Source organism: Furipterus horrens, unplaced genomic scaffold (assembly GCF_987537825.1).
Source record: "Furipterus horrens unplaced genomic scaffold, mFurHor1.1.pri manual_scaffold_3, whole genome shotgun sequence".
Taxonomy (NCBI): Eukaryota; Metazoa; Chordata; class Mammalia; order Chiroptera; family Furipteridae; genus Furipterus; species Furipterus horrens.
Window position 1 is genome coordinate 44,433,011 of NW_028327173.1, and position 26,640 is coordinate 44,459,650.

At 46.8% G+C, this 26,640-nt stretch overlaps 1 protein-coding gene across 1 annotated transcript in view; it reads right to left on the bottom strand.

The window, feature by feature from the left end:
* KANK4 (KN motif and ankyrin repeat domains 4) overlaps window positions 1-26,640 on the bottom strand; it is a 66,329-nt gene that overhangs the window by 15,037 nt on the left and 24,652 nt on the right. The window contains exons 2-6 of the mRNA XM_090269551.1: window positions 18,974-19,210; window positions 13,128-13,215; window positions 4,905-6,839; window positions 3,517-3,628; window positions 695-910 (exon numbers count right to left, since the gene is read on the bottom strand). Of these exons, the coding sequence (XP_090125677.1) occupies window positions 695-910; window positions 3,517-3,628; window positions 4,905-6,839; window positions 13,128-13,143 (2,279 nt within the window). The 5' untranslated portion in view covers window positions 13,144-13,215; window positions 18,974-19,210. The remainder of the gene's footprint in view (window positions 1-694; window positions 911-3,516; window positions 3,629-4,904; window positions 6,840-13,127; window positions 13,216-18,973; window positions 19,211-26,640) is intronic.

Below are 26,640 nucleotides of genomic sequence, written 5' to 3' on the forward strand. Positions count from 1 at the left end.
ACTATTCACTGAGAACTTACTACATGGAAGGCACTACGTTAGGCATTTTACACAGTTTTTCTCACCTAGTCCTGAGACCAAACCTATCAGGTTGCTGTTATCTACATCTTACAGATGCTGAAACTGAGGACCCCACAGCTTAAGTACCTGGTCTAAAATAACACTGTGCAGATGTAGGATTAGAATCCAGGTGTGCCCAACTCTAAAGTACTCTTTTCATCATGCCACATGACCTCCCACCACTTTTTAAAAAGTTACTATATCAGCATAGCCCATGGGAGAGGCAGACAAGTGTGTGGGTAAAATCAGAAAAGACCTAGATGGAATCCCTGCTCTGCTAGCTGTGTCATTTAACTGCACTAACCCTCTGTTTCCACATCTGTAAAGCTGGGATTATAATCACTTCTGCCTTACAGGATTGTTTTTAAAATTACATAATACCCAGAAAGTCCTTCGCATTTTCGGTGCTAGGTCAACTTTATAAGTAGAGCTCAATCTATGACAGTGTATTCCATGAAGCAGGAGTTACATCTGCTTAGTTCAACCAGTGTACAACACACAGCATGGACTAGAAACTCAATAAATACTGGTGAAGGAATAAACAAATGAGCAAATGATTCAACAGGAGAACGAATAAATGCTCTGGTCTTTTCTCAGAGGTTCAGGTGTCCCCATCTATACCTATCTGACTCACCTCTCAGCCTTGGGAAGGAGTTCTTCCCCAGGTTCTCTTTCCTGGCCCGTCTTGCAGGTGTTCTCAGAGATGCCTTGTGCCCCCCTCCAGCTGGGGTGGGCATCCTTGTCCCGCCTATGTTCTGGGCCATCGCCTTTCTTCTCGGCCTCACTGTCAGACAAGTCTTCTGGGGAGCTGTCCTCACCGCTGGTCTCCTCACTCGAAGTGGTCTCGTAGCTGGGAAGGGAGACAGAGGTGACTTGCTCCGTGCTTCCTGCCCAATGCCAATCTCAGCATGAATGAGACCTAGGTGGGCTTTAGATAACACTTCCCAGCTTGCTAACCACCTTCTCCACTCTCTGTACCTTCAGGCCGGGACAAGGGGACTCCCAGGAACCTTGATGTCAGAGAAAAGCACAGTTAAGAGCTCCGACTCTAATGCCAGAGGCCATTAGAGGAGGAAAGATAAGTAACTAAGGTCTTTGCAGCAAACACACAGGCGGCACATGCTCTAACTGACCAGTGCATTCGGATGATCCAGACAGGCAGTCCAAGGTTCTTCTGAAAACATTTGCTTCTAGAATCCTAATGCCTCCAGAAAAGGGCCCACATCTAGGTAGTAAATGTTTCCCATCCCCCGCCCTCAGTTTTTGGAATTGCCTGACAAACCTTCATGTGTCTGGGTGATTGTGTGACTTCCTTTTAGCCCCTTGTTCTAGCCCAGCTTACACCTGACAAAGAAGAAACCCAGCTGGGCTACCTGAACCCAGCATTTGCCTTTCTCAGCTGCAGCCTGTTTCAGCTATTGATAGGACAGCAAGATTGACGGCATGGGCCGCCACTTCACTCCTGGTCCTCCCTCTCCAGCTACAGTCCTTGTGTTCAATTATATGCAACCCTATTGAGATGGCAAACCAGAGACCATGGAGGAAAGTCCAGGAAGCTTTATTGATTCCTCTGCTGATGGTCAACAGGAGAGCTCCAATGGATGGAGATTTTAGGCTTTGAGGCCACCGGACACTGCCACAGAGACCAGGGGAGACCAGGGGCCACAGCTTCCACTGAACCCCCTCAGCCCTTTCTCTGAATGATAGCCTCTACGTTCACTGCATTTGCAAACCCAGCCTGTTCCTTAGTATGCTCACATTCTGTCGTTTAAACCCAAGGTATTTCTTTCTCTGTTGTGCCTGGAACATCCTTTTGCTTTTGAGACCAAGAGAGTAGGGGATATAACATGTTCACCAAGCAGTTCTCATCTTAAAACAGTTTCCATACAAGCTTCACTGGGAGTTCATGCCTTCAACAGAAATTTATTGAGCACCTACTATGTGCCAGCCACTATTCTAAATGCTATACCAAAGTCCCTGTCCTAAGTGAGCTTATATTCTAATACGGAAAGGCAGAAAAGAAACATGCCAACAATATATTCAGAGAGTAAATACTGAACATTGAATAAAACAATAAAGGGCCATGGGACAGACTGATGGAAGGAGGGGCTACTTTAATTAGAGCAGAAGTTTTTAACCTTGGCTGCACCTTAGAATCACTTGAGGGTGTTTAAAATTCCCAATACCTGTACTACACTCCAGACTAATTAAACTGGAGTCTTCAGGGACGAGACCCATGCATTGCTGTTTTTTAAGGCTCCCCCCGGATTTCCAAGGTGCAGCCAAGGTTGAAAACCACTGCATTAGAGTGAAAAATACTGAGGACTATCTGGGAAAGGAGTGCTTTCAGTGAGGGTGGGAGTGGGGTGACAGCAGATGCAAAGGCCCCCTGAGATGGGCCTGACTCAGCACATCTGAAAGAAGAGAGGCAGGAGCCAGCATGGGGGACTCGCTTTAGACTTTAAGATTAAGTTGATCCTCCTTTTCTGTACCTGCACTGGTGAAAACTCAACACAAAATGGTTTCTCCTTGGGGCACAGGGTCTGACATAGGCAGGAGTGGGAACAGCAACTCTCCTGTGACCCCATTCCATCATTTCTGATGCTTTCCTCACAGAATGTGCAACAGCAATGTCACTGTTATCTGAATCTGGTGTCTTCCTTCTGGTCTGATCCAAATTAGCAGGAGTTCCGACCTCTTCCCAACTGCCTCCCGGGGCCCCCACTGGCTGGACCGGGTGACCCTTCTTTGGGTTTCCACAGCATCCTACGCTCCCTTTCTGTTAGAATGTATCTCATTGGGGCAGCACGTTCTCTTTACTTCCTGCATTTTCTCTGCCCAGGTCCAAACTGTGAGATAAAGGCAGGGACTATGATTTATTGGACATTTTTATCCCCACCACCTAAGACATTGTTGGCATCTCATAAATGTTTGCTGAATGACTGATTTAGAAAATATTCTAAATCCAATGATTTACTCCCTAGAATATATAAAGTTTGGTTCATGTTCTGAGTCAGTGGGCACTGGTTGTTTTTCTTCATCCTAAAAAACACTGGTTTGGTTTGCTGTTAGTAAAAGGGAGAAAAAAAAATTAAATGGACGAAATTTGAAGTTCAACAAATTAAGAGTTTGTCCTAGTTTTAGTGTTGTGGTTCAGATTACGTGCCTTCCTTAAAGGGCCCATGTGCCTCCCAAACTCCCAGAAGCCACTGGAATCCTGGCCCCGGGGGACAGTCAAGCTAAGACATATTAAAAGCACAGGATCCAACAGCCCACCACAGCTGGCAAGGAGCCAAACACATGCAAACCCGAGATGGAGTTTTAAAGGGCTGTTGGGATTCATTCCCTTGAAGGAGAACGAGAACCAGATGCTTTCCCCTCGGAAGAGAGAGTGCTAAGGACAACACAGGAATAGGGAGTGTGCAGGGCAGTCTGGGCTTCACGAGCGATGCTTACCCACCGTTAACCCCAACAAACTGAAGGTTCTTTTTGGTCCCATTACCTCCTGCGCGGAAGCCATAGTCTTTCTTTTTCATTATGGATTTAAGGCTGGTCGACGGGGAGATCTCTAGGCAGACACAACACCACAGGTTAGAATGATGGTGGAGATGCCCCAGGATGCAGCAAAACCGAGACTCGTGCTTTGCGGGACCCCAGCTTGAGGGTGTGGGGGGAGGTAGACAGGGACAGGGGACTAGATAAAGTCAATCAAATATCGTTGAGGATCTGTGAGGGGGCCTAGCCTTCTGGTCAGAGCCAGCCAAACTGTCCCTGGTCACAAAGCCCCTCTCTGTGTGGATGCCAGCGGGAGCACTCTTGCAGAAGAGGCGTTCTTGTCCCTGTCTTACAGCTGGGAAATCTGAGGCTCAGCCTTGCTCAATGAACGGCAGAGAAGGAGTTAGTTAGCTCTAAGCACAGAACTTAGTTCACATGACTCCTGGTCCCATCTCTGGTCCCACTGCAGCCAGGTGACACTTTGTGATGTGGGGTAAACACAGGAGACACATGAGCAAGAGCACAAGTCTTTGGCTGTGCTGGAAAGTACAGGATGCGTTTCCTAATGGGCAAGATGAGCTAGCACAAAATAACGCGGAAGCAGGCAATTTGTGATCTGCAGCGGGAAGCAGACTCGCACGCCGCTCATGGAGCAGAGCTAAATATGGTTCCACTTTCCTCAACAGTGTATGGCCTGTTACAAGAGGAAGTGCCACTCAGCCCGAGGGTTGACGTCCACATGTGAGTATCACTCAATCTCTCTCGCTCCCTCTCTCCTTCTCTCTATCTCCCCCCACCACCCCCACACACAATGTTCAGTGAAATATTTCAGATCTCAATATAAAGTTCCTCCAAAACTAGGCTGGAGAAAATGTGCAAGAATCAGAGAGGATCTCAGGAATGCAAGAGGCCAGGAAACAGTGAAGGGAGGCTGAGGTTTAGAGTACACAGAACCAGGGCCATTGTTCACCCTAGACCTTGCCTTGGCACCATGCAAATGAGAAACAGGGACTCCTCTGGGTCGGCTCAGTGCTGCAGGCTCGGCAACTAAAAAGGTAAAGAGTGGGCGGAATTTAACCTCCAGTGTACCCTCCCTGGGCAGCATCTCTGTGCCCTGTGCTGTATCTGGACAGCCATACATGGTGGCCCTCAAGTCAGTCCTAACCTTAGCGCAAGGACACGAGTACGGGCACAGAGCCTCCACTGTTCCATAGATCAGTTTTTATTACACTGGGTTCCTGGAGGTGCTTAATCTTTAAAAAACATATGCATGCAATTAAAAGTCCCTTTCGCCTTTGACTCGTCCCATAAAGAAGAAATGGTTCCCTGTCTCAGGCACCAGTATTTACCCAGTGGTGGTGGGGAGGAGGAGGGGGCCGGGGACTCCTTCTGGGGTGGAGTCTGGGCCGAGTAGGCAGAGAGCAGCAGGTTGAGGGAGCTCAGGAGCTGGCGCTGGATGCTGCTGAGTTTGGAGGCCGGCTGCTTGATGGCACTAGCCAGCTCTGGGTACCCATGCTCCAGGCAGGTCCACTGTTCCTGCAGGAGCTCCTGGATCTTCTTAACGTATTGCCCAATAGTGGCATCTGTGGGCGAGCTTGGTGGCCTTCCTGTGCCCTCCTTCCCTGGGAGCTCTGAACTGGCCTCCTCCGTCCCGGCTGGGGGAGCCTTCATGTCACCACTCTGTGAAGAGCCTCCTGCTCCCCTGACCAGACTCTCAGCTCCCACCAAATGGTCTCCCTCCTGCTCAGAGACTTCCTCTTCGATCCTGAGCTCAGTGGAGAGGCAGCTACGTAAAGAAGGGGTGAGGACCACCTCGGGGCCCTCTGGCAGTGACAGCTGGGATGGTGGCATGAAATCTGCTGGGCTCTGATCCCCCTGTTCGTGACTGTCCTGCACGCATTGGAGGTCATTCTCCTCTCCTCTGGCCCTCCAACCTTCAGATTCCATGCTGCTCAGAAGGTTGACCCCAATGCTTTTGTCACATGACTCCCTGGTCCAGAACCCGTGGAGAGGGTCAGTGTTGACCGTGGCATCAGTTTGGCCCTGAGCGTCTTTGGTGTCCTCGTGGCTAAGCTTTCCTGCCAGCTGAGCTACAGTGCACTCCAGCTCTTGGATCCTCTGTCCCTTCGCCTTGATTTGCTCCTCCTGCTCTTGGAGGGCAGCTCTGACCTGGGCCAGTTCCTCGATTTTTCCTGACAACACTCCCTCAAGGTCCAAGAGCTGCTGCTTCAGGCTGGCGATGCTGCCAGGATCCATGGCGGCAAGGCCCAGGCTTTCCTCTGTGACCCGGACACCAACGCTCCTCATGTCCACCTCCACTGGCGGCGGAGGGGGCATCTCACTGATGCTGAGCTCGATTTCTTGCAGGGGGAGCTCATTCTCAGGGATGGGTGATGGCAGAGGTGGGGGGCTTGGCGTTGGGGAGCCAGGGGTGAACACCGCCTCTGCTTCTCTGGTTTTAGGTTCGTCTTTTGCATCCTCTACAACTACAAGTGCATCCTGAGATGAGGAGGGGGGACTTGGGAGAGGGAAGGAATATGGAGCCACTTCTTCCCCCTCCAGAGGCTCAGCCGTCTCCCGGACCAGCCCTGGAATCCCCGGCACCAGGTCTCCACTCACTTTGACTTTCGGATGGGCTGCTGCTCCTGCAGTGGAGTTGGGAACACCCGCAAATCCTTCAGCTGGGCCAAAGGTGCTGTCACAGACACAGCCTTCTCTGGGAAGTGGAGAGAGGGCGGGCGGTGTGGGGGGGCCTGAGTTGAGGCTGAGGTCCTCTGAGGCCCTGTTTTGCAGCAGTGTGGCCGGCATGCTACATGCTCTCAAGAGCTGGGGCCGCCCGCTGCCGGGAACGAGCTCAGCCTCCCCGGGAGCAGCCACCTCCAGCTGCCTGACGGTCTCCGCCAACAGGGCCTTCCTGTGGTAGCTCACCTGGCTCACGCCGGCAGAGGCCTGGGGGTGATCACCAAGCGGCAAGGACTGGGCTCGCCCCTCTGCCCCCAGTGACACCTTCCTGGACACCAGGGGGGCCCAGCTTTGGTGGGGAAGAGCAGCACGCAAGCGAGCTCCGCTGTCAGGAAGGCTGAAGTTCCTGGGCAAAGTGCTAAACTTGGCCTGCTTGGCCCTTCTGTGGATAGGAATCCTCTTGATGGTGTTTCCCTTCTCAATGTCATCCACATACTTGAGGAAGTCCAGGTCTAAATGAAAGCCATATGGGGTCTCCACGGAGTAGGGGTGGCTCTTTGGAGGGCCTTTCTCCTCATCCCCCTGAGAAGACTGGTCTTTGGCTGGAAGACATAAGACATGTAAATTAAAAAACAAAACAAAACAAAAAACACAGCGTTAATAATAATTATATCAGGTGGGTAAGGCCTAATATCTGTGATTTTGACTTCTCTTAAATGTTCCAGCCTCTGTTATGCTGAGAGGCTCACAGTATTTTGACTGTGCTAAGAAACCATGTTATTAAATCAATGTGTACTTAGCCAAAGTCTGCAAGGAAACAGATAGAAGAAATACTTTCCAATTTGCAGTAGATCATCTCAGTTACTACTGTGGAATCTGTCTGCAGACCAGCAAAATAAAAGTCTCACACTGTTTTACTGGGTTTGAGTCATGTAATTGCTGAGCTGAAGTGGCCAGGAATTTGCCAAATCAGGGGACTAATTGGCAATTATGAATATGGAAAGATTCAAAGGATAAGACATAAAATGGTTTCAAAATTTAAAAAGAACTTTGCATTATTCAAACAGATACTAGTAAATCTTGGTAAAGCCAGAGACATCAAGGAGTTATGCCTTCGACATTTTTAAATCTTCCTTAGGTGCCCAAGCCTCTATGGACATGAAGATCAGAGAGAACAGAAACACATAATCATGTACAGCCCATCCTCTTTTTCACCTGATAACTTCTTAGTGCTTAACAAACATGAATTTCACTTTTAAAAACTCATGCCAAGGAAAGAAATAAACCACATTTTTCACAACTTGGAAATAAGGTGGCTAGGGAAAAGAGACAATTAATATCAAAAGGGACATTCATGTCCTGACTGGTGTGGCTCAGTTGGTTGGGTGTCATCCCGCAAAGTGAAAGGTCACTGGTTCGATTCCAGGTCAGGGGACATGCCTGGGTTGTGGGTTTGGTTCCGGCCAGTGCATAACTGATAGATGCTTCTGTCTCACATTGATGTTTCTTTCCTCTCTTTCTCCCTCCCTCCCCCTCACTCTAAAAATAAATAAAATCTTTTAAAAGTGGGTGTCATTGACACACATACTCCCAGAGATGGGGAACTCATGACTTTCCAGGGCAGCTCAAACTATCAAGGGACATCAGAAATCTTCCCATAACACCAAAGCAGTAATTTCCAACAGAAGTCACTGAGAACAAGTTGGTTTTTCAAGTATTTGAATCCGTAGGGACTTGTCCCCAAGTAGTTTCTTCTTTCAGTGAAATAGTCTTTGTCCCTTTGATGCTCCTCACGTGACATCCCTTATCTCTGTGACATTCTTCTAAACATGTTCTGAAATGCTAAGCTCAGGAGAGAACATTCGTGGAGACTTCAGAGGTCAAGAATATGTACTCTGGAACCTGGTCTCCATTTCAGCTCTGTGACCTCAGGGAAATTACTTAACCTCCCTGTGTCTCATCATCTGGGAATACCAGGTAAACGAGATCATTGTGAGGACTGATTAATTAATATACACTAAGTGCTTAGAACAATGCCTACCATGGGATAAACATTCAATACATGCTTAGTATTATAGTTTTCTTGGTAGAAGCCTCAAATATAGAGAAGTGAAGTCCCACTTCTCTATGTAGGCTGATTTGCTGGGTATACAGAGAGACCTCTGAAAATTCTTTGTGATTGACTGACTGCTTAGTTCTAAGAGTAATAGGCCCTGGGGGCAAAATTACAAAATAGCCATAACTAATTCACTTACCTCAGCCACAATTTACTGCGCACCCATGTGTTGGTTAATAAGCTAGAGCCTAAGGACACAGAGATGATCAGGTGTAGCCCTACCCTCAAAAAATGTATTGTCAAGTAGCTGAAAACACCAATAGGTACAATGTAGTGTGACAAGGATGGTAACAGGTACATGCTTAAGGAACAGTCTTTCCTCCTGATTTATTTTCCCACGTTTTCTGGAATTATTTTCTTAAACTTAGAGGTTAACTCTGCTTTGGTAGAAAAAAGCGGACTTCACAAAAGTGACATATGACTGGCATTAAATGAACAAATAGCAATCTGCTGAACAAGAGGGTGAAAGACCCAACATGGTCATCATCAGCTTCTATCCTCTCTAGACAGGCAAGCAAATCCCACATTGAGAGGTAAGGTCTATTTCTCCACCCATTTGAATCTGGGCTGGCCTGTGACTGCTTTGACACACACACACACACACACACACACACAGTGCAGAAATGATGCTGACAGAATTCCAAGACTAGGTCAGAAGAATCCTGTAAGTCCTGCCTAGGTCTCTTAGAATGCACTCTCCATGGAAGTCCAGATGCCATGGAAAGAGTCCAACTTCCCTGAAATGGCCATGCTGTGGGGAAGCCCAAGTAGCCCCAGAGAGAGATCACGTGGAGAGAGGGAGAGAGATACCTAGCCAGCCTGTGCTGGTCCAGCCATCCTGGCCCAGATACCAGGCATGAATAAAAGCGCCATCAGACGACTCTGGCCTCAACCATCAACTGACTTCAATGACAGGAGGGAACTCAAGTGAAAATCATTCAGCTAAGCCTGTGTTAATAATACATGATTGTTTTAAGCCACTAAGTTCTGAGGTGGTTTGTTATGAAGCAATAGATAGCCAGGGCAGATTCTACATATATGTCAGAGAATGTACAAAAGCATGGAGGTGTGAAATTCTACAGTAACTCAGGGTGGATAGGGCTGTAACTTAAACAGTGGTAGAGAAGGGTGAGGAGCAGCAAAAGACAGAACTGGAAAGATCAGCAAGAGCCAACAAGTTCTGACTTTACTCTTTAGGTAACGGGAGTTATTGAAGGGTTTTGCACAAGGGAGGGACTTGGTCAAATGTGATTTCACAAAGACCATTCTTGCAGAGGATGAGAGGAAGCACAAACCTGAGGCCTGAAGACCAGATGGGAGACTTCCTACAGAAGGTGAGAAAAGCTAAAGGCAAGGGAGGGAAAGGGGCGGGTTAAAGAAAAGGTGCAAATGATGGGGTTACCTGGGGCACACTTGGGGCTGCCTTTCCCCCAAGGGTGGTAACTTATTGGGACTGGGTTCTTCCCACTTGCCTGTCTGATTTCTCCTTCTGGCAGGTGTCACATGCTTGTCAGGTGTCCCCTCAGTGCTTAGGGAAGTACAGTTCTCTCTAAAGAACTAAACAAAGCCAACAGACACATGATGTCTGAACAACAGAGCCTACCAGCCTCAATGCTGAGCAAAGCTGCAGGGCCTGTGGGCAATCACATCACACCCACAGCAGGGAACAGAAGAAAGCACTGGTGCTGAGACCCGGGCTGGTCCCCATTGGTTCCTCTCTGGCAGATCTTTGGAGTAAACACTACTCCAGCACCTAAAAACCTCCAAATAAGTTCACATTTAGCAACACATTTTTTTTTTTTACCAACCTGATTTTCCTCAAAGAGGCAAATCAGTAGTTTCAGTAAATGAGAGCAATTGCTCTCTGTTCATTTTCCAAGCTGCACGCTGCAACATTCTTAGGCCTACTGGTCTACTCAGCAGCCTCCTGGGTTACAGGGACAGGCCAAATCAGAGAGGAGATAATTGTCTAAAATTAAGTGGAGAGTAGATTTATGACCTAAAAGGCAAAGAACTGTCCTAAAGGAGAGGCTGCATTATTTATTTATCTTCCTTTTGCCTCAACTCAGTAGAAAAGCAGTAATTTACCCAGTGGCCTCTGGGAGAAGGTCCAGAGCACAAACACAATAATAGCATCGAGTAAGAAACAGGAGACTCACAGGCAAACTCTTCCACAAAAAAGGAGAGTGAAGGGAGCCAAAGGAGTCTGTGAGCCTGAGCAGCTATCCAGGCGGGTTTAATAGGTGCTTTCCTAAGCACACACATGCCCAGACACACACAGACACACACACACAACCAGTGATCCACTGTGCTGCCGTGCCTGCCACCTGCCACTCTATGTTTCTTCTCTTTCTCCCAGTGCAAGAGGATGCTGGACCTTGAATGAGGGAGCTTGATCTGATATGCTGGGAGACCTATGCTCACATTAAGCTCTGCTCCTCTTAATTCTACCTGGTGACAGGTATGTAGGAGCTCAGAATTCCGGGCATTTGGCCAGGGTAAGAATTAATTAGGAGACTGTCTTTGCTCAAAATAAACTTCAGATCAAATATACCAACACAGGGCCAAACTGGGCGGATTTGAATCCTGGCTCTGTCATCTCCTATCTCTGTAATTCTGGGTAAATTACTTAATTTCCCCATGCCTCCATTTCCCTGTACACACATTAGTATGCCATGGCAATACTAATGCCTAACTTACAGAGTTGTAGTGATTGTTAGCACTAACTCGGTAGAGGACGTGGAGCAGGTACTCCACAAAGGGGCCGAAGGCAAGGCCAGGCAGGGGAGGACTAGCAAGAAACGTGCTCTCTTCTTGGAGTATTTAGCTCCGTTAGGACTACAGCCTCATGAGGAAATGAGAGTCCAAGAAAATAATTATGAAGCAACTGGGGAAATGAGGTAGGGGAGAAGAAAAAGGGGAAGCTATAGCTCAGAGCTACCTAGAACGCCTAGAGTCTTGATCTGAAAGCACATCAGACAGCTAGTCCCCCAGAAAGGACCTGCAAACACAGTCACGAGCCTAAGAGTTGCACATAGACACCAGAAAGGACACGAGAAGGGGACGAGCAAAGAAGCAAGGTGCCAGGGTAATTATCTTGAGGGACAAAGAGAAGTTTGGCAGGTGAGCAAACCAATCAGAGGAACTGAAAGTGAGAAAGAAAAATAAAAAAGTCCAAAAGCCTATCCTCAGTTTCCGAAGGAAATGGGAAAAACAGAAACTAGGGAGAAAGTGGCCAAAAATAGAGCAGGAAGGAAGAGAAATGAAATGAGCCTCTTCAAAAGACTAGGACAGCGAGGGAAGGTTTTCCCTCTTCCGCCTTTATTTTGTGAGATGTGTGTGCCTGAAGGGAGGGGTGCCTTTCTGGAGTTAGCCGTGGTTCATCACGTGGAGAGCAGCAGTTCGAGGATGCTGAGCAGGGACAAGTGAGGCAGGCAGAAGTGACAGGCCCTCAGGCACTCAGGGAATTAGTTGGTGTTCTGTGGGACCACTTCCAGGGATGCACTGAACAGGCAGCTCTCTGGGGAGAAAGGCAGCCTCTTGAAATATACAGTGACTGCATCTGGAAGGAAGGAAGAAGCAGGGTTGCAGCTGCTGTCTGTCCCTAAGTCCTGTGCCAGGGAAGGGCCATGTGATTCAAGGGGGATTACAGGCTGCCCTGTTCCCTGACATTTCATGGTCTGGAAAAAGCATTTCATTAGACATCAGATCATCAGAATCTAGTCTATGATCCTTGACTAGTTTCCTGGGGAGGGGCAGAGGGGAACATTCATTGTGACATTCATTGTACTAAATAGTACTACTCAACAACCTTACATGCATTATCTCATTTAGTTCTTTACCAACCCTGTGACGTAGGTACTAACACCCGCTTGTGGATGCGATGCGATAGACTGTTTACAAAAATAGCTACAATTATGTATGCCCCTTGGGTACTCCCTTTCTACACTAACCCTGGGCTTAGCCTTGTGATTTGCTTTGGCCAGTAGGTCAGCAGGACAAGTGACATATGCTGAGACTTGAAAATCACTTGCACACTGGGATCTCTGTTCTTGCTGAGCTTAGAACCATTCTGCCACCATGTGAACAACCCTTCTGCCCCCCATCCCCCCAGCTAGCCTGCTGGACAGAGAGAGACACTTGGCCAAGTCATCACCAGTACACCAGGTGATGTGGAGTCACATCAACCACCAGGCATGTGAGTGTGGCCATTCTAAACCTTCAGCCAAGTCACCCAGAAGACCACAGACATGTGAAGCCAGCAAAGATCAGCCAAGCAGGCCCAGACCAGAATAATGGCCCAGAATATTTTTAAGAAATAATAAATATTTTTAAGTCAATACATTTTTGAGTGGTTTGATTACACAGCAAAGCTCACTGATACATGAGGAGATTGAGGCTGAGATGAGTTAAATGGCTTGGAGAATCACACAGGTATGAATTTTATTATATTGTGCCTTTTTCCTAGACTTCAAGTTCCTCATATCTAAAATGAGGGCAATGAGTGAGAGCATACTGCTCCCTTCCTGGTGCTTGGAAGAGAGAAGAAAACACTCCGAAAATACACAAGTCAGATATAAACATAAAGCTTCATTCCCATTCCCTACCCCCTTCTCTTGCTCACATCTGAAACACATGGTCTGGGTCTCCCAGCCACCTGCTTGGGGAATGTCTCCTGTAGGCCTCCCCTAGGCTATTTCCAGGATTTATAGCACAATCCCTTTCCGACTCAAACGCTCACACTAGACCAAGGAATACAAGGTGGCTTGCCTACCGTCTGTCTTCTCCATCTTAGGGAATGCTGACCGTCGGTCTCTTAGGCACTCTTCATCCAATCAGTCTGTGAAACTTGTTGGACAGTTCTGAAAGAAAGGATAGAAAAGTGGAGAGTCTCATTAGAGTTAGAATAAGTATGGAGGGAACAAAGCACCAAAGAAAGTAATGACCATCGTTGCCTTTCTCCCAGAGGTTCCCATGAGCTCACAGCCACCTAAGGAGGGAGACTAAAAGCCTGGATGCAGTCCTGGCTGTGTCTTCATGACACCAAAGGAAGCATTTGGTCCAATCTGCTCACTTGGCAGGTGAGGAAACTGAGACTCGGAAGTTAATTGCTTGATGCAAAGCCTCTCAGCATATTAGTGAAGGAGCTGGGACCAGGCCCAGGGCTCTGATAACCAGCACATTGTTCTTTGCATAAGCTGAAATCTATTCACCCCCAGCATGGTAAAAGAATTATCCATTTTGTGAAGAAGCTGGAATCAAAGTACCTACTAATGATCTATGACATCCCAATCAGATTCAAGAAGAAGATGACAAACTTGCAAGTACTGACTAGGAGCTAATAGTTAGAGGCGATTTCCAACCATGGACAGAACAAGGGGCCAGAAGACATCAATAACAATACAAGCAGCATACTGTCCTGACTCTGAATTAAGGTACCTTGAGGTTTGATCATAAATTTCCCCAAAGTTTTAATCCATTCCCAGGACTCTGTCTTCAAATGGTAAACAACCTGCCTTCTGCCCCCATTACAATAAATCACCCAAGAAATTGTTTTTTTGTGTGTGTGTGTGATTGTAACCCCACACATATCATCATAATGAATTATCTGTGGCACATCAGCAGTGGGAGCTGGGTTGTTTTAGGAATTTCAATGTGCTCTGCGATGCACTCAAACCACAGAAGTGTACCGGGGCTGCGGGAAGGGCTGGGGAAGGCTAAGAGTGAGTGAAGGGTGAGGGGTGGCTTCCGGCAGCCCAGGATGAAAAAGGGGGACAAACCGGTAAACTGGAGAAGAGGGCTGGGAATTTCCAGGCCTGCCAAATAAGAGGAAATTGTAAGTTAGTGCTACAGGAAGCTCTGTGTGTCCTCTGTCTCCCAAAACTGCTATCGCCCCAGGCATCATCGCCTTGCTCCTGCCTTGGCTCCTGCAGAACACGGTCCAGAAAGGCCTTCCCCTCTGTGGGGGTTGGGGACAGAGCCCAGGAGGGCAGGCAGGGGTTCTCTAGGCAAAGAACTCCTCGCAGAAGGACCCCTGACGCTGGGCACCTCGCTTAGCTTTGAGGCAACAAGTACTTGAGTTTGGGGGCAGCATAGAGCTGGAGTAGAGAAATTGGGGGGATAAGGAGGGGCTAACCTGAGGGGAGGGAAGGTCACCTTTGTTAAAAGGGAAAGGTTCTGAAAAAGCCTATGTGTTCATTAACAGATGAATGGATAAAGACAATGTGGTATACATACACAATGGAATATTGTTCGGCCATAAAAAGAAGAAAATCTTGCCATTTGTGACAGCATCCATGGACCTCGTGGGCCTAATGCTAAATTAAATCAATCACACAGAGGAAGACAAATATTGTGTGATCTCACTTACATGTGGAATTGAAAGAACAAAACAGAACAACAAAAAATGAGCTCATAGATACAGAAAACATGTTGGTGGTTGCTGGGGGTAGGGAAGTGGGGAAATGGGTAAACGGGTCAAAAGGTACAAATTTTCTGTTATAAATGAGTCCTAGGGATGTAATTTACAGCACAGTGACTACAGTTAATAATACTGTACTATATATTTGAAAGTTGCTAAGACAGTAGATCTTAAAGTTCTCATGAGAAAAAAAATTGTAACTGTGGGTGGTAATGGATGTTAACTAAGCTTACTGAAGTAATGATTTTGTTATATATATATGTATATATATATATATATACATATATATATATATAAATAGTTATGTTATAACCCTAAAACTAATACAATGTATTCTCTCAATTATATCTCAATTTTAAAAATAATTAAAGTTTTTAATTTATTTTTTATTGTGATAACTATAATTTTTTTTAAACAACAGAAAGAGAAGGTTCCTGGGCAGAAGACACTGGGACCGATCTCAACGCTGCAGGCTCACGGGCAGGAGAGGCTCGGCAGCTTCAGGGCAAAGCCTGGGGAAGAAAAGGGTGAGCACACACACCCTACTCGGCCCCTCAGCCTATCTCTCCATCCTCACGGCCTCTCCTATCTCTTCTGCCCCCTCTTCCTCTCACCCCCCCAAAATTACTGAGCAACAAGTAGAACTTGGAGCACTTGACATAATCAATTCTCTCATGCAGTCTGTACCCTAACCCCTAGAGGATTACTATTGTCCCCACTTTTCAGACAGGGAGACCGAGGCTGAGCGTTTACAGGCCTGTCCAAAATCACATAACAAACAAGTATTAGAGCAGATTTACCCTCAAGTCTAGCTGACTCCAAACCTGTGCTGGGAATGGAAGCGATCTGCAAACATTTGTCCACCCCTATGAGCCGGCCTGACGCTGAGTGATTCCTAGCTCACTGTGTAAGGCAGTGGTTCTCAATCTGTGGGTCACAACCCCTTTGGGGGTCAAACGACCCTTTCACAGGGGTCGCCTAAGACCATCGGAAAACACATATACAATTACATATTGTTTTAGTGATTAATCACTATGCTTTAATCATGTTCAATTTGTAACAATGAAAATACATCCTGCAAATCAGATATTTACATTACAATTCATAACAGTAGCAAAATTACAGTTATGAAGTAGCAACGAAAATAATTTTATGGTTGGGGGTCACCACAACATGAGGAACTGTATTAAAGGGTCACGGTGTTAGGAAGGTTGAGAACCACTGGTGTAAGGGGACATGTTCCTGACTCGCGTGCCTCTCTGCTTCTCCCACGGTGTGCATGAAACACCTGCTGGGCGTGGAGAAAGATAACCGCTCCCTTGTCAGGCTACCTGGCAAAGGTGTGACCTACTTCTCCAAGGCTGGACACCAAGCAACAAGGCTCCACCTGAGCAAGAGGGGGGTCACCTGGATGCAGCTGGGCCTGTGGTTGCACAGACTCACCATCACCATAGGAAGCTCCATCACACTCACTGCCTTTGGCTCGAGTTAGGGCCCAGCCCTTCCTATGTCGGATCAAAGGCTTTCAAATAATTACGCAGCACACATTAGGTCAAGTTTCACTGAAAAAAATACTCTATGGAGACCGCTCATAGTTCTCTTAGACTTCTATTATAGTAAAACTAACATTTCAAAGCTACTGAAACTAAATGGAGCTGACATCTAACTCTCTGAAGAAGAGGGCTCAGCAAGCTTTCACTCTAAAGGGCTCTAAATACAGGAAGGAAAAGAAGGAAATGTCATACCCAAATCATGCCACTTCCAGCAAACCCCCCCCCCCCCCCAGGCTTCTCTGCTTTGGCCAGTGATCCTTATGGCAGACAGCTTTGAATCTAGCTGAGGGAGTTTTCTTTGAGTGGGTGGATGTTTGACATGGTTGGATGAGTGGAATCGAGGAATAATTGCCACATTAACACACACGGCTTCATTTGCAATACAACAGAAAATGAAAAATAGCTTTGTTGGACAGAATTCCTCTTGGAATTGGAATTTTGCTATATTCCGGAACACTTAAAATTTTGACATAAAACAATTTATTACTTGTTCTACTAAGTTTTATCCCCAGTGTTCAGAACCTTCTGCTATCTGGTGTGGTTATGTAACTCTTCATTTGTTTACGGGCTATCCCAGGATCAAGGCAGCCCAGCTAGGTCCCCACCTCTCTCATTAGCTCAGTATTCTGGATGTTTTGAGTCTACATGGCTTTCCCTCTCTCCGGCTCTTCTCCCCTGCTCATCTGTAGGCTGGTGAAGGTCAGGATTCGTGCAGGACTCATTTCTGTACGCAACTCCCCACCCCTCCCCAACTCCCATATTCTAACAGGTGGCAGACATTCAGTCCAGGGTATCATCTCCAAGTTACCTAGGAGGACACAAAGGCACAAAGAGGCTATGTGGCCTGTGCAAAGCTACCAAGTTCAACAGGGGCAGGGGAGAGTGTGGCCTCCATCACTTCACACTGCCTCTCACAGCCAACAGGAGTGAAGAGCGGGGGACTAGGGCTGCCCATTCAAAAGTCACCAAAGCCAGTCCCCGGCAGACTCAGGGACGGCCGGCCGTGTGCAGTGGGCAGCGACCAGGCCACATTAGGAACACATCCAGCAGGGGTTTCCTCAGGGCCAGTCCTGGTCCTACAGTCACACTCACCCCATTTCTTTCTTTCATGGTGCCATTTCAATCTCATTTCTAACCTCAAATCCAAATTCAAAGAAACCTTCCTTTGCTTTGCCCTGAAAGTGAAACCTAGTTCTGTACTTTTGTTCTCTTCAAACCTCTCTTTATTCTGCAATAATAAAAAATGCTGTATTTCATCCCAAAACAGGCTGCTTGCCAAAATAAATAGCACCTTGGATTTCCGTGAAAAGAAAGGTTGGCTCAAAGTACAGCCTTATTGCCACGAGAATTCTTGGAGAAGTCAACCTTACAAAATCAAATATTTAGTAAGGTAATGCACCAGACAGGGATCCTATCAATCCATGCACAACCACTTGCAAAGACAAAGCACTCTCTCCCAAAGAGGGGAAAAGATTACCCATACCTCCTGCTGGTCCTGCCAAAATGATGACCCTTGGCTCCACACCTCCAAGGGTCAATGTCCCCTGTGCTAGAAGCAGAAGGCATCTGACTGTGCTGCAGCCCAGACACCGGAGAGGTGAAAAGCACTCCTGAAAAAGATTCTGCCAACTGAGTTCTCCAGCCGGCTCACTTCCTCCCAACCCAGGAAACAAAGAGATAACTCATGCCCAATAAACAACATATGAATACAATTTCATTAACTCCCTTCCCACATTTTTCTGCGAGTGTCTGTCATTTTTGCCTGCATTGCAGCAGCAGCCGAATCTGGAGCTTCATGAAGAAGAGGAAACTGTCACGAGAGAAGCTGTAACCACATTATCTTCCCTTGGCACCCCCCCCCCCACACACACACCCCTACACCCCCGCCAGGAGCAGGAGCAGGAGGAATTGGAAAGCGAGGTTCAGGCTGCTGGTGAGTTCAGCTCAGTAGCATTGGCTCCCCAGCTGTGCAAGGATTTGGTCAGGTGATCTGTGACCTTGATGGAAAAGCAAAGACTGACTTCCTTTTCACTCTCTGGGAAGAGGGGAGTGGGGTCAGGAGGGAATTCAGGGCACAATGAGCGGACACTGGATCTTGCCAAAAAACGAAAAAAGCTCAAATCCTTCCATTGGAAGTTAGTTCCCAGAGCTGCTACCACTTCGGAGGAACACATCTAAAGACACCGAAACAGCGCACACCTCTTCCCCTGACCCCCCCAAATCTAGGTGCATATCTGGGAGGTCCTAATTAATTATGCCTTTCCTTCCTTCCCATAGTTGGTGTGGCTCATTAATAAAATTGCTCCTAATGAGGACACAGCTTCCTTAGGAGTTGAAAACCTCCAGTCTCGCATCCCCTTCTTCCTGGCTCTGCTTTAGAAACTTCCTCCCCCACCGGCCTCCTGGGGTCCCACAGCCCTGCGAAGCTTCTGCGAGCAATCCCCAGACAGCCCCGCGGCCCTGATCATTCAGTGTCTGGGAGTCTGTGGGGCAGAGCAGGAGACAGGAACAATGACCAGTGAGTTCCCCGGGTAGCTCTGGCTTCCTGCTGCTCTATCATTCGGCTGCCCCGAGCACTGAAACGCACCCAATTCAGGCGGGGGGGGGGGGGGTCGGGGGCGGGGAGGGGGGCAAGAAAGTACCTACTGTAAACATCCAGCTCCAGGCACGGTTTTTAACTGCAACGGGGACCGGGGATCTCGGAGAGGCGGATGCTGGAGCCAGGGAGAAGGCAGCTGCAAAGGAGGAAGGTCTCCGCGTCCCAGGCAGCCTCTCTGAAGAGTCCCAGCCAGCCCACTGCGGCCGCAGCTCTTCGGAGCAGAGGCAGGTGAGAGGCGCCGCACGGAGGTTTCAGGCGCTCCGAATCCAGCACCACTCCTGGACCTGAGGAGATAAGGGAGAGTGGGAGTGGGGGCAGATGTTGTCAAAAAGGGGCCAGGAGGTCGTCAGGGTCTCCGTATGCAGGCTCAGGAGTACAGAAACCTTGTCCCCTTGACCTTCTGTGGCTCTAGCCAAAGAAGGCTGTCCTAGAAAATAAAGCCCTGTTAGTAAGGTATGTCGAAGCAGCTCTGACCTTCACAGACACTGCCTGTCGAGATGTGCTTTCAAAGACCAGGGCAGATTCCTGTCTAACCCACGCTGAACTTGCTGCCAGAAGCTGAGTGTCAGCCTGAAATGCCGCCTGCATCCTGCCCAGTGCAACGGGAAAGCATTTCTATCCTGGATCCCCATCATCCTCACTCCAGCTTAAGGCAGCCAGATAGGAATGAGCACCCCAGCGTACAGGTGAAGAAGAAAACGACAGACAGTCTCAGCGGCTTCCCGGCTGAATCTGGATGAAAATGAAAATGCTGTGCTGTTCCCACTACGCTGGATAACAGTCCTCGCTTTCCTTGAAAGATTCTAGAGTATCTTGCTCAAGAGAGGGACTGGGACACCTACTGAAGGGCACAGGGTGATGTGACAGACGAGGCTACGGGAGACCAATGTTCACTCTTCTCAACTGCTAAAAGTATTTTCCTATGTTTACTGAGTACACAGACCAAACCATCAGAGTTTTTTGAAAAATCAGCAATATACCTTAAACCTTGAGGTTCTATGAATAAAACATATACTGAAGAACAAAATGCCTCTCTGAGAGCTTTAAGAACACCGCTGACCATCCTCTTCAAACTGGCTGGAGTGCCTGGAGGCATACGACATTTCACCAGGAAGCTGGAGAGTGCCTGGAGACCACTGACATTTCACCATTTAATCAGTCCCATGACTGACTTTTCAGCTACTCACCTTTCCCCTCTGGTTTACTAGGGGATGAAGATAAGCATTCTCTTTTCCTCCCCCAGAATAAAGTCTTCTTTACCCAGGACAAAGAGGTGAAAGGCTTCCTTCCAGAGCTGCATCTTTCTCAAAAGACCCAACATTCCGCTGGTAACACTGTCCAGCCAGTTCCCATCTGTCCTCCAAGCTCTGCTCAGCATCCCTCCAAGTGCCGTGGCCACCCTTCCTGCTGGCACTGCTCCTGTCTGCCCTCTCCTGGGGCAGGCATCACCTTAATTCCTGCCTTTGTGCCTGTCGCCCTGACAAGCAGAGTTTGTGAAACTGAACTTATCCACAATACTGATGCCTCTAAACACAGGTGACCTTTAGTACCAAGGGAGCACCTCTGCTTTTCCATCAGTATCCAGGCCTCTCATCCAGTTAAAAAGAGAGTAGAATGAGGGAAGGAAATACCAGCCCCCCAGTAGTGCCACTGATCAGCTTGGCTCAGAGTCCAGGGCAGAAGACCCACAGGAAACACATACACACACAATCAAGTATCCCCAACATCCCCAGACCACTTTCAGGAGAGAAGTAGCACTTTCAGTTCTGTGCGTCCTGTGGAGAGGCTCAGACAGACAGTGCTCACTGCCCATGTCTCTAAGGGGAGGGGAGATTCTCCTGTCTTTTGTCTTTCTAACTTGTCTAGTCCACTCATTTAACTCCATGGTCAAGCAAGCAGGTGACCAAAACAGGGAACATTACCCTGCATTTTCCAGGTGAGAAAACAAAGTTTGCTCTCTAAGTTATGAAGATAAAAAAAGGCAAAACCTCAACTCAAACCTAGATTTTTCTGTTTCCCACTCCTAATGCCCTCTCCTCTAAACCACACGGCCTGAACTGGGCGTGCAGGTGAATATAGGAGACACATGAATACAGGATGTAAGTTTCAATGCTGGTGCTGTCCAAGCAGAAGTGACCTCACATGGAGGGAAAGCCTCCATGGGAAACCCCAACACCTCTCTCTAGGGATGGCTGTGCCTCTTTGGTGGGATCCCCTCCAAGGCCTCTGGCTCTTGCCACGTCCAGGGCACCACCATATCCCCATCCCTCTGCCTCGCTCAGACAAATGTCAACACCGGTAGCCAAATGCATGTTACCACCAAGCCACCCAGAGCATCCCCTGGAACAAACACATTTATATACAAGAATTTTTCTGGCAGGAGTTGTTTGCCTGAGAGGGATGATTCCTTCTGTAGTTTAAAAGCCTTCCATTTCTGCCCCTTCTGTGCCAGCAGGGGAAAAAGGTGGACTGTCCACGTCGAATAAGATGGGTGCTAGGCAAGAGGGACAAAGGGATGGAACTGTCTTAAGAACATACCTTCAGACCTGGCTGGTGTGGCTCAGTGGATTGAGTGCCAGCCTATGAACCAAAGGGTCGCCAGTTCAATTCCCAGTCAGGGCACATGCCTGGGTTGCAGGTTGGGGGTGTGGGTTGGGGGCACGTGAAAGGCAACCACACACTGATGTTTCTCTCCCTCTCTTTCTCCCTCCCTTCCTCTCTCTCTAAATATAAATAAATAGGACTTCCGGCCAAGATGGAGGCCTAGACTGATACGCTCCATCTCTCTCCACAACTAAGAAGGACTACAACTACCGCAAAACCAGAAATAACCAGAAGTTCCAGAAAATAAAGCTACATGGAAGTCCAACGTATGAAGTTATAAACAAGTGGTGCTCATCTGGATGGGTAGGAGGGGCGAAGCCGGGGCAGAGAGAGAGGTCAAGTAGTGCTGGCAGCGGCAGCAGTGGTGACCGGCAGGGGGACTGCAGTGAGCACGGACACCCGTATTTAAGGAGAGGCGAGAATCATCTGGGGAGCATCCCCAGCTGCAGATTAAACCCATCAGCTCATGATTCCAACACCTGGGAAGGCAGATCCCCATTGCCTCAGACTGTGAGGCCGAGAGAGCATGGGGATGGAGGAGGAGGCTCCCGGTCTCTCAGGGGAGAGAGAACGGCAGGAATCCATCTTGGACCCCTGCCCCCACACAAAGGGCCACAGTGTGGTGAGAAAGGTCGCCCGGTATTGATGAGTGTAAGGGGCTCTGCCCTCTATAGTGTAGGAGGTGCGACAGCCCCGCCCAGGAAGCAAAAACTGCCAGGATGTCAGGGATAATAATAGAGATCCGAATCATGCAGTTGACCAGAAAGCAAATAGATGAATTAACAAACAGATAGATAACCTTTCTGAGGCTCAGTTCAGAGCTATAGTTATAAGACAGCTTACAGAAATAACAGCGGGACTTAATCAAGACGGGGAAGGAATGAAGGCTAGCCCTGCTGAAATGAAGGAAAACACATAAGAAACAAATGGTGAGGGAAGGAAAACCAGGGATCAAATCGACAAATCGAAACATAGGGAAGGAACAAACAACCAATGCAGAAAGAGGAAACAAAAAGTGAGGAAAATGAGGAGAAGCTCAGAAACCTCTGGGACAACCAGAAGAGAGTGAACATCTGAATTATAGGGTTGCCAGAAGGTGAAGAAGAAGAACTAGAAATTGAAAAATTATGTGAAAAAATAATGAAGCAGAACTTCCCGAACTTGGGGAAGGAAATAGACTTACAGGTCCAGGAAGCACAGAGAATTCCAAATAAACTGGACCCAGTCAAAAATTAAAGATAAAGAGAGAATCTTAAAAGCAGCAAGAGAGAAGAAGAGAATTATGTACAAAGGGGTCCCAATTAGACTATCAGCTGATTTCTCAAAGGAGACTCTGCAGGCAAGAAGGGACTGGCAAGAAATACTCAAAGTAATGAAAAGGAAAAACCTACAACCACGATTACTCTATCCAGAGAAGCTGTCATTCAGAATAGAAGGGCAGAGAAAGTGCTTCCAGGACAAAGTAAAACTGAAGGAGTTCATCAGATCCAAACCACTGTTATATGAAATGTTAAAGGGACTTGTTTAGAAGAAAGAGGATCAAAACTATGAACATTAAAATGAAAACTGTATCACAACAACCAACAACAGAAGCTAGGGAACTGAAAGAAAGGCAAACTAAGTAGGCAACGAGAGTGGGAAAAGAATGATAGGTATGGGGAACATATAGGGGGGAGGCCAGTGGGGAGGGGGAAGGAGGAAAGGGAGGGGGATGATGCAGGAATTAAGAAGCATAGTAGGAGGGAGTGGAGTAGACAGGAAGAGGTTGAGAACAACTATATGCACAACCCATGGGCATGGACTAAGGCGGGGGACAATGGGTGGGGCACTGGGTGGAAGGGAGCAGAGGGAAAAGAAATTGGGACTATTTCAGCATAATCAATAAAACATATTAAAATAAATAAATAAATAAAATCTTTCAAAAAAGTAAAAAAGAACATATCTTCCACCTAAGTGATCCGTAGGGTCTTTTGCCCTTTGCTTAGGAACAGCTGTTTGTGGTCTGTGTGACTCTGCGGGGCTGAGGAGAAGCCCCTTTGTTAGGTACAGGTGCTGCCGCCATAGAGCCCCGCGGAGCAGACAGGTTATGGCCACAGCCATTCTGACAGAACGCACCTTGAGTGAATAGAGAAAGAAATCATGCGTGTCAGACCTGTGGGTGTAGCAGTCCGGGGGGTGGGGGAGGGGAATCAGCTACTCTAAAGATTGACCCTTTAAAGCAGATGAACTCAGGGAGGAAACGGCCAATTGCAGGCAGGGAGGAAGCAGCACTCAACCCATAAGAAACACTCCTTGGACAAAAATAAAGGTATCATTCATCCCTTTATTTAGAACCTTCCAGAAGGCTCTTAGTCCTTGACTCAAACACACTAAAATCAAGATGCCAATAGACAAATGAGGAAGGGGTGAAAGCAGGTAATTCAGAAAAGAAGAAATTACCAGTGGTTAATATTTGAAAAGAGTTTAACCCATGAATTAATAATCAAATAGCTGCTACATAAACATCAAAATGGCATATTCTTTATTTAGCCTACACTGTGCCAGGCACTCTAGGTCCACTCCAAACACCATCCAGTTGAATTCCCACAATAACGCTGTTAAAACAGTTTTGTTATTTCCATTATCCAAGGACAAAGCTGAGGCTTGAGCGGTTGCCCAGGTACTGAGGGCATCAGCACTAAGAGTCAAATCCAGTGAACGTGCTGCTCTTAACCATGGTACAACACAGACTCTCTTACACGTTAAAAAAAATTTTTTTTTTCATTAAAGAAAGACCTTCAGTGTTGCTAAGAGTGTGGTGAGAACAGGACATGCCCTCTGCAGAAGATGGCAGCAGAGTCAGTGGAGGGAGCTGCAGCCCACAGAGGAGCTGCATGTGCCACACCTGCCGGGACGGCCCCGGCACCGCCTGTGTGTTCAAGGGCACTGGTGTAGTCTGTGCAGATTCAGATGCAACTTCAGGATCAAATACAACAGGGTAACATGGGAAGTAAGGAGATGAAAAAGGTCACAGTGACATGAGTTTTCTTGTTGTAAAAAGTCATTACTATTAAAATTGACGTATTCTTAGAAAATGAAAAATCAATTACCTGGGGGAAAAGGTGGGAAATCACTATAATTCTACCACCTTGATGCTCGCTTCATGTGTAGCTATTTTGCGTATGTTAACATATTGATGAAAGCAAATGCTATGGTGGTTACGAGTCTGGGCTACAAGTCAAGGAATCCCAGCCCTGCCCTGACTGTGCACCTGGGGCAAATGACTTAACCTCTCTGAGTCTCAGCTGCTTAATCTGTAAACTAGGAATAGGAATGCACCATATCCATTATCGATCTGTCAGGATGATTAAATAAGGTGGATACTACATGTTCATCACTTGGAACAGAGGGTCTGTGTTAATCTACAATAAATATATTAGCTATTAATATAATTAATATACATTCAATTGTGAATCCAATTTTGTATTTAAAATTCTATCACATGACCACTTAAAAATAGAGTTATACTTACTTTATAATGATTACTATAAAATGGCTCTGGAAGCTTCTAGTGACTTAGGCCTTATTTTCCAAACCCACTACCTACCTCCTGGAGGTCAGTCCACCTCATTTGAACCCTCCCTTTAACATTACCAGATCAGCCACCTGACAGGCTGGCCTCAGGGCAGGTGTCCAGGGAAGTCCAGCTCTAGGTGGCTGGAACTTGGCTGCCACAGATGGTATTGAATGGTTAAGAGCACAGGCTTTGCGGTAAGACAGAGCAGGTTCAAACTCTGGCTCTGTGACCTGGAGCACATTTCCTTATTCAAGAAGAACCCAGCCCAGTATATGCTTGTGAGGGCCCCAGGAGACGAGGGTGTAAAAAGCTTGTGTCAGTGCTCAGTTTTAATGAATACTCAGTAAGTCTTGGCTATGATTATTTTTTAATATCCACCGTGTTTTAAGCAAGGAAAGGGCCAGGATCATGTTTGTTTTACTTATCACCCTATTCCTAACAGTTGGCATAGTAGAACTCAACAAAAATGTGTTGAATCAATGAATAAATAAACAAATGAATGGATGTACTATAGAGGCTATCAGAGCTGGAAAGGATATTTTTAAAACATCTTTATTTAGATATAATCCACATGCCATACAATTTACTCACATAAACTGTACATTTCAATAGTTGTAGTATATCCAGAGTGGTGCAAACACTTCCACAACCTAATTTTTAAAATTGCGTTCAAATATACATAACATAAAAGTTACCATTTTAACCATCTGTAGATGTAAAATTCAGTGGCATTAAATACATTCACAATGTCATGTAATCATCACCACTATATATACCCAAAATTTTTTTATCACTTCCAACATAAGTTCTGTAACTCATTAAACAATAACTCTCCATTTCTTCTTGCCCCCAGCCCTGGTAGTATCTATGCTACTTTCTGTCTGTATGAATTTGTGTATTCTAGGTACCTCATGTAAGAGGGATCACACAATATGCATCCTTCTGTGTTTGGCTTATTTCACTTAGCATGTTTTCAAGGTCCAGTCAAGTTGTGGTGGCATATATAAATTTTCATTTCTTTCTGTGGTTGAATAATATTCCATTATATGTATGTAGCATACTTTGTTTACCCATTCATCTATCAATTGACACTTGGGTTGTTTCCATCTTTTGGGCTATTGTGAATAATGCTGCTATGAACATTTGTGTACAAAAATCTATCCAAGTTCTTGCTTTCATTTATTCTGGATATATACCTAGGAGTGAAATGACTGGGTCGTATGGGTTTTTCTGTTTAATGTTTTCCAACGCAGCTGCATCATTTTACATTCCCACCAGCAATTCATGAGGGTTTCCATTACTCTCTATCATAAACAATACTTTTCCCATTAAAAAATTATAGCCATTCTAGTAAGTGTAGTAGGAGTGAAGTGTTATCTTATTGCAGTTTTGATTTGCATTTCCCTGACGACTAATGATTGTTGAGCATCTTTTCACATGTTTATTGGCCCTTAGTAAATCTTCTTTGGAGAAAAGTCTATTCAAGTCTTTTGGCCACTTTTGGATTGGGCTGGTTGTTTGTTTTTGTTTTTGTTTTTAGAGAGAGGGGAGGGA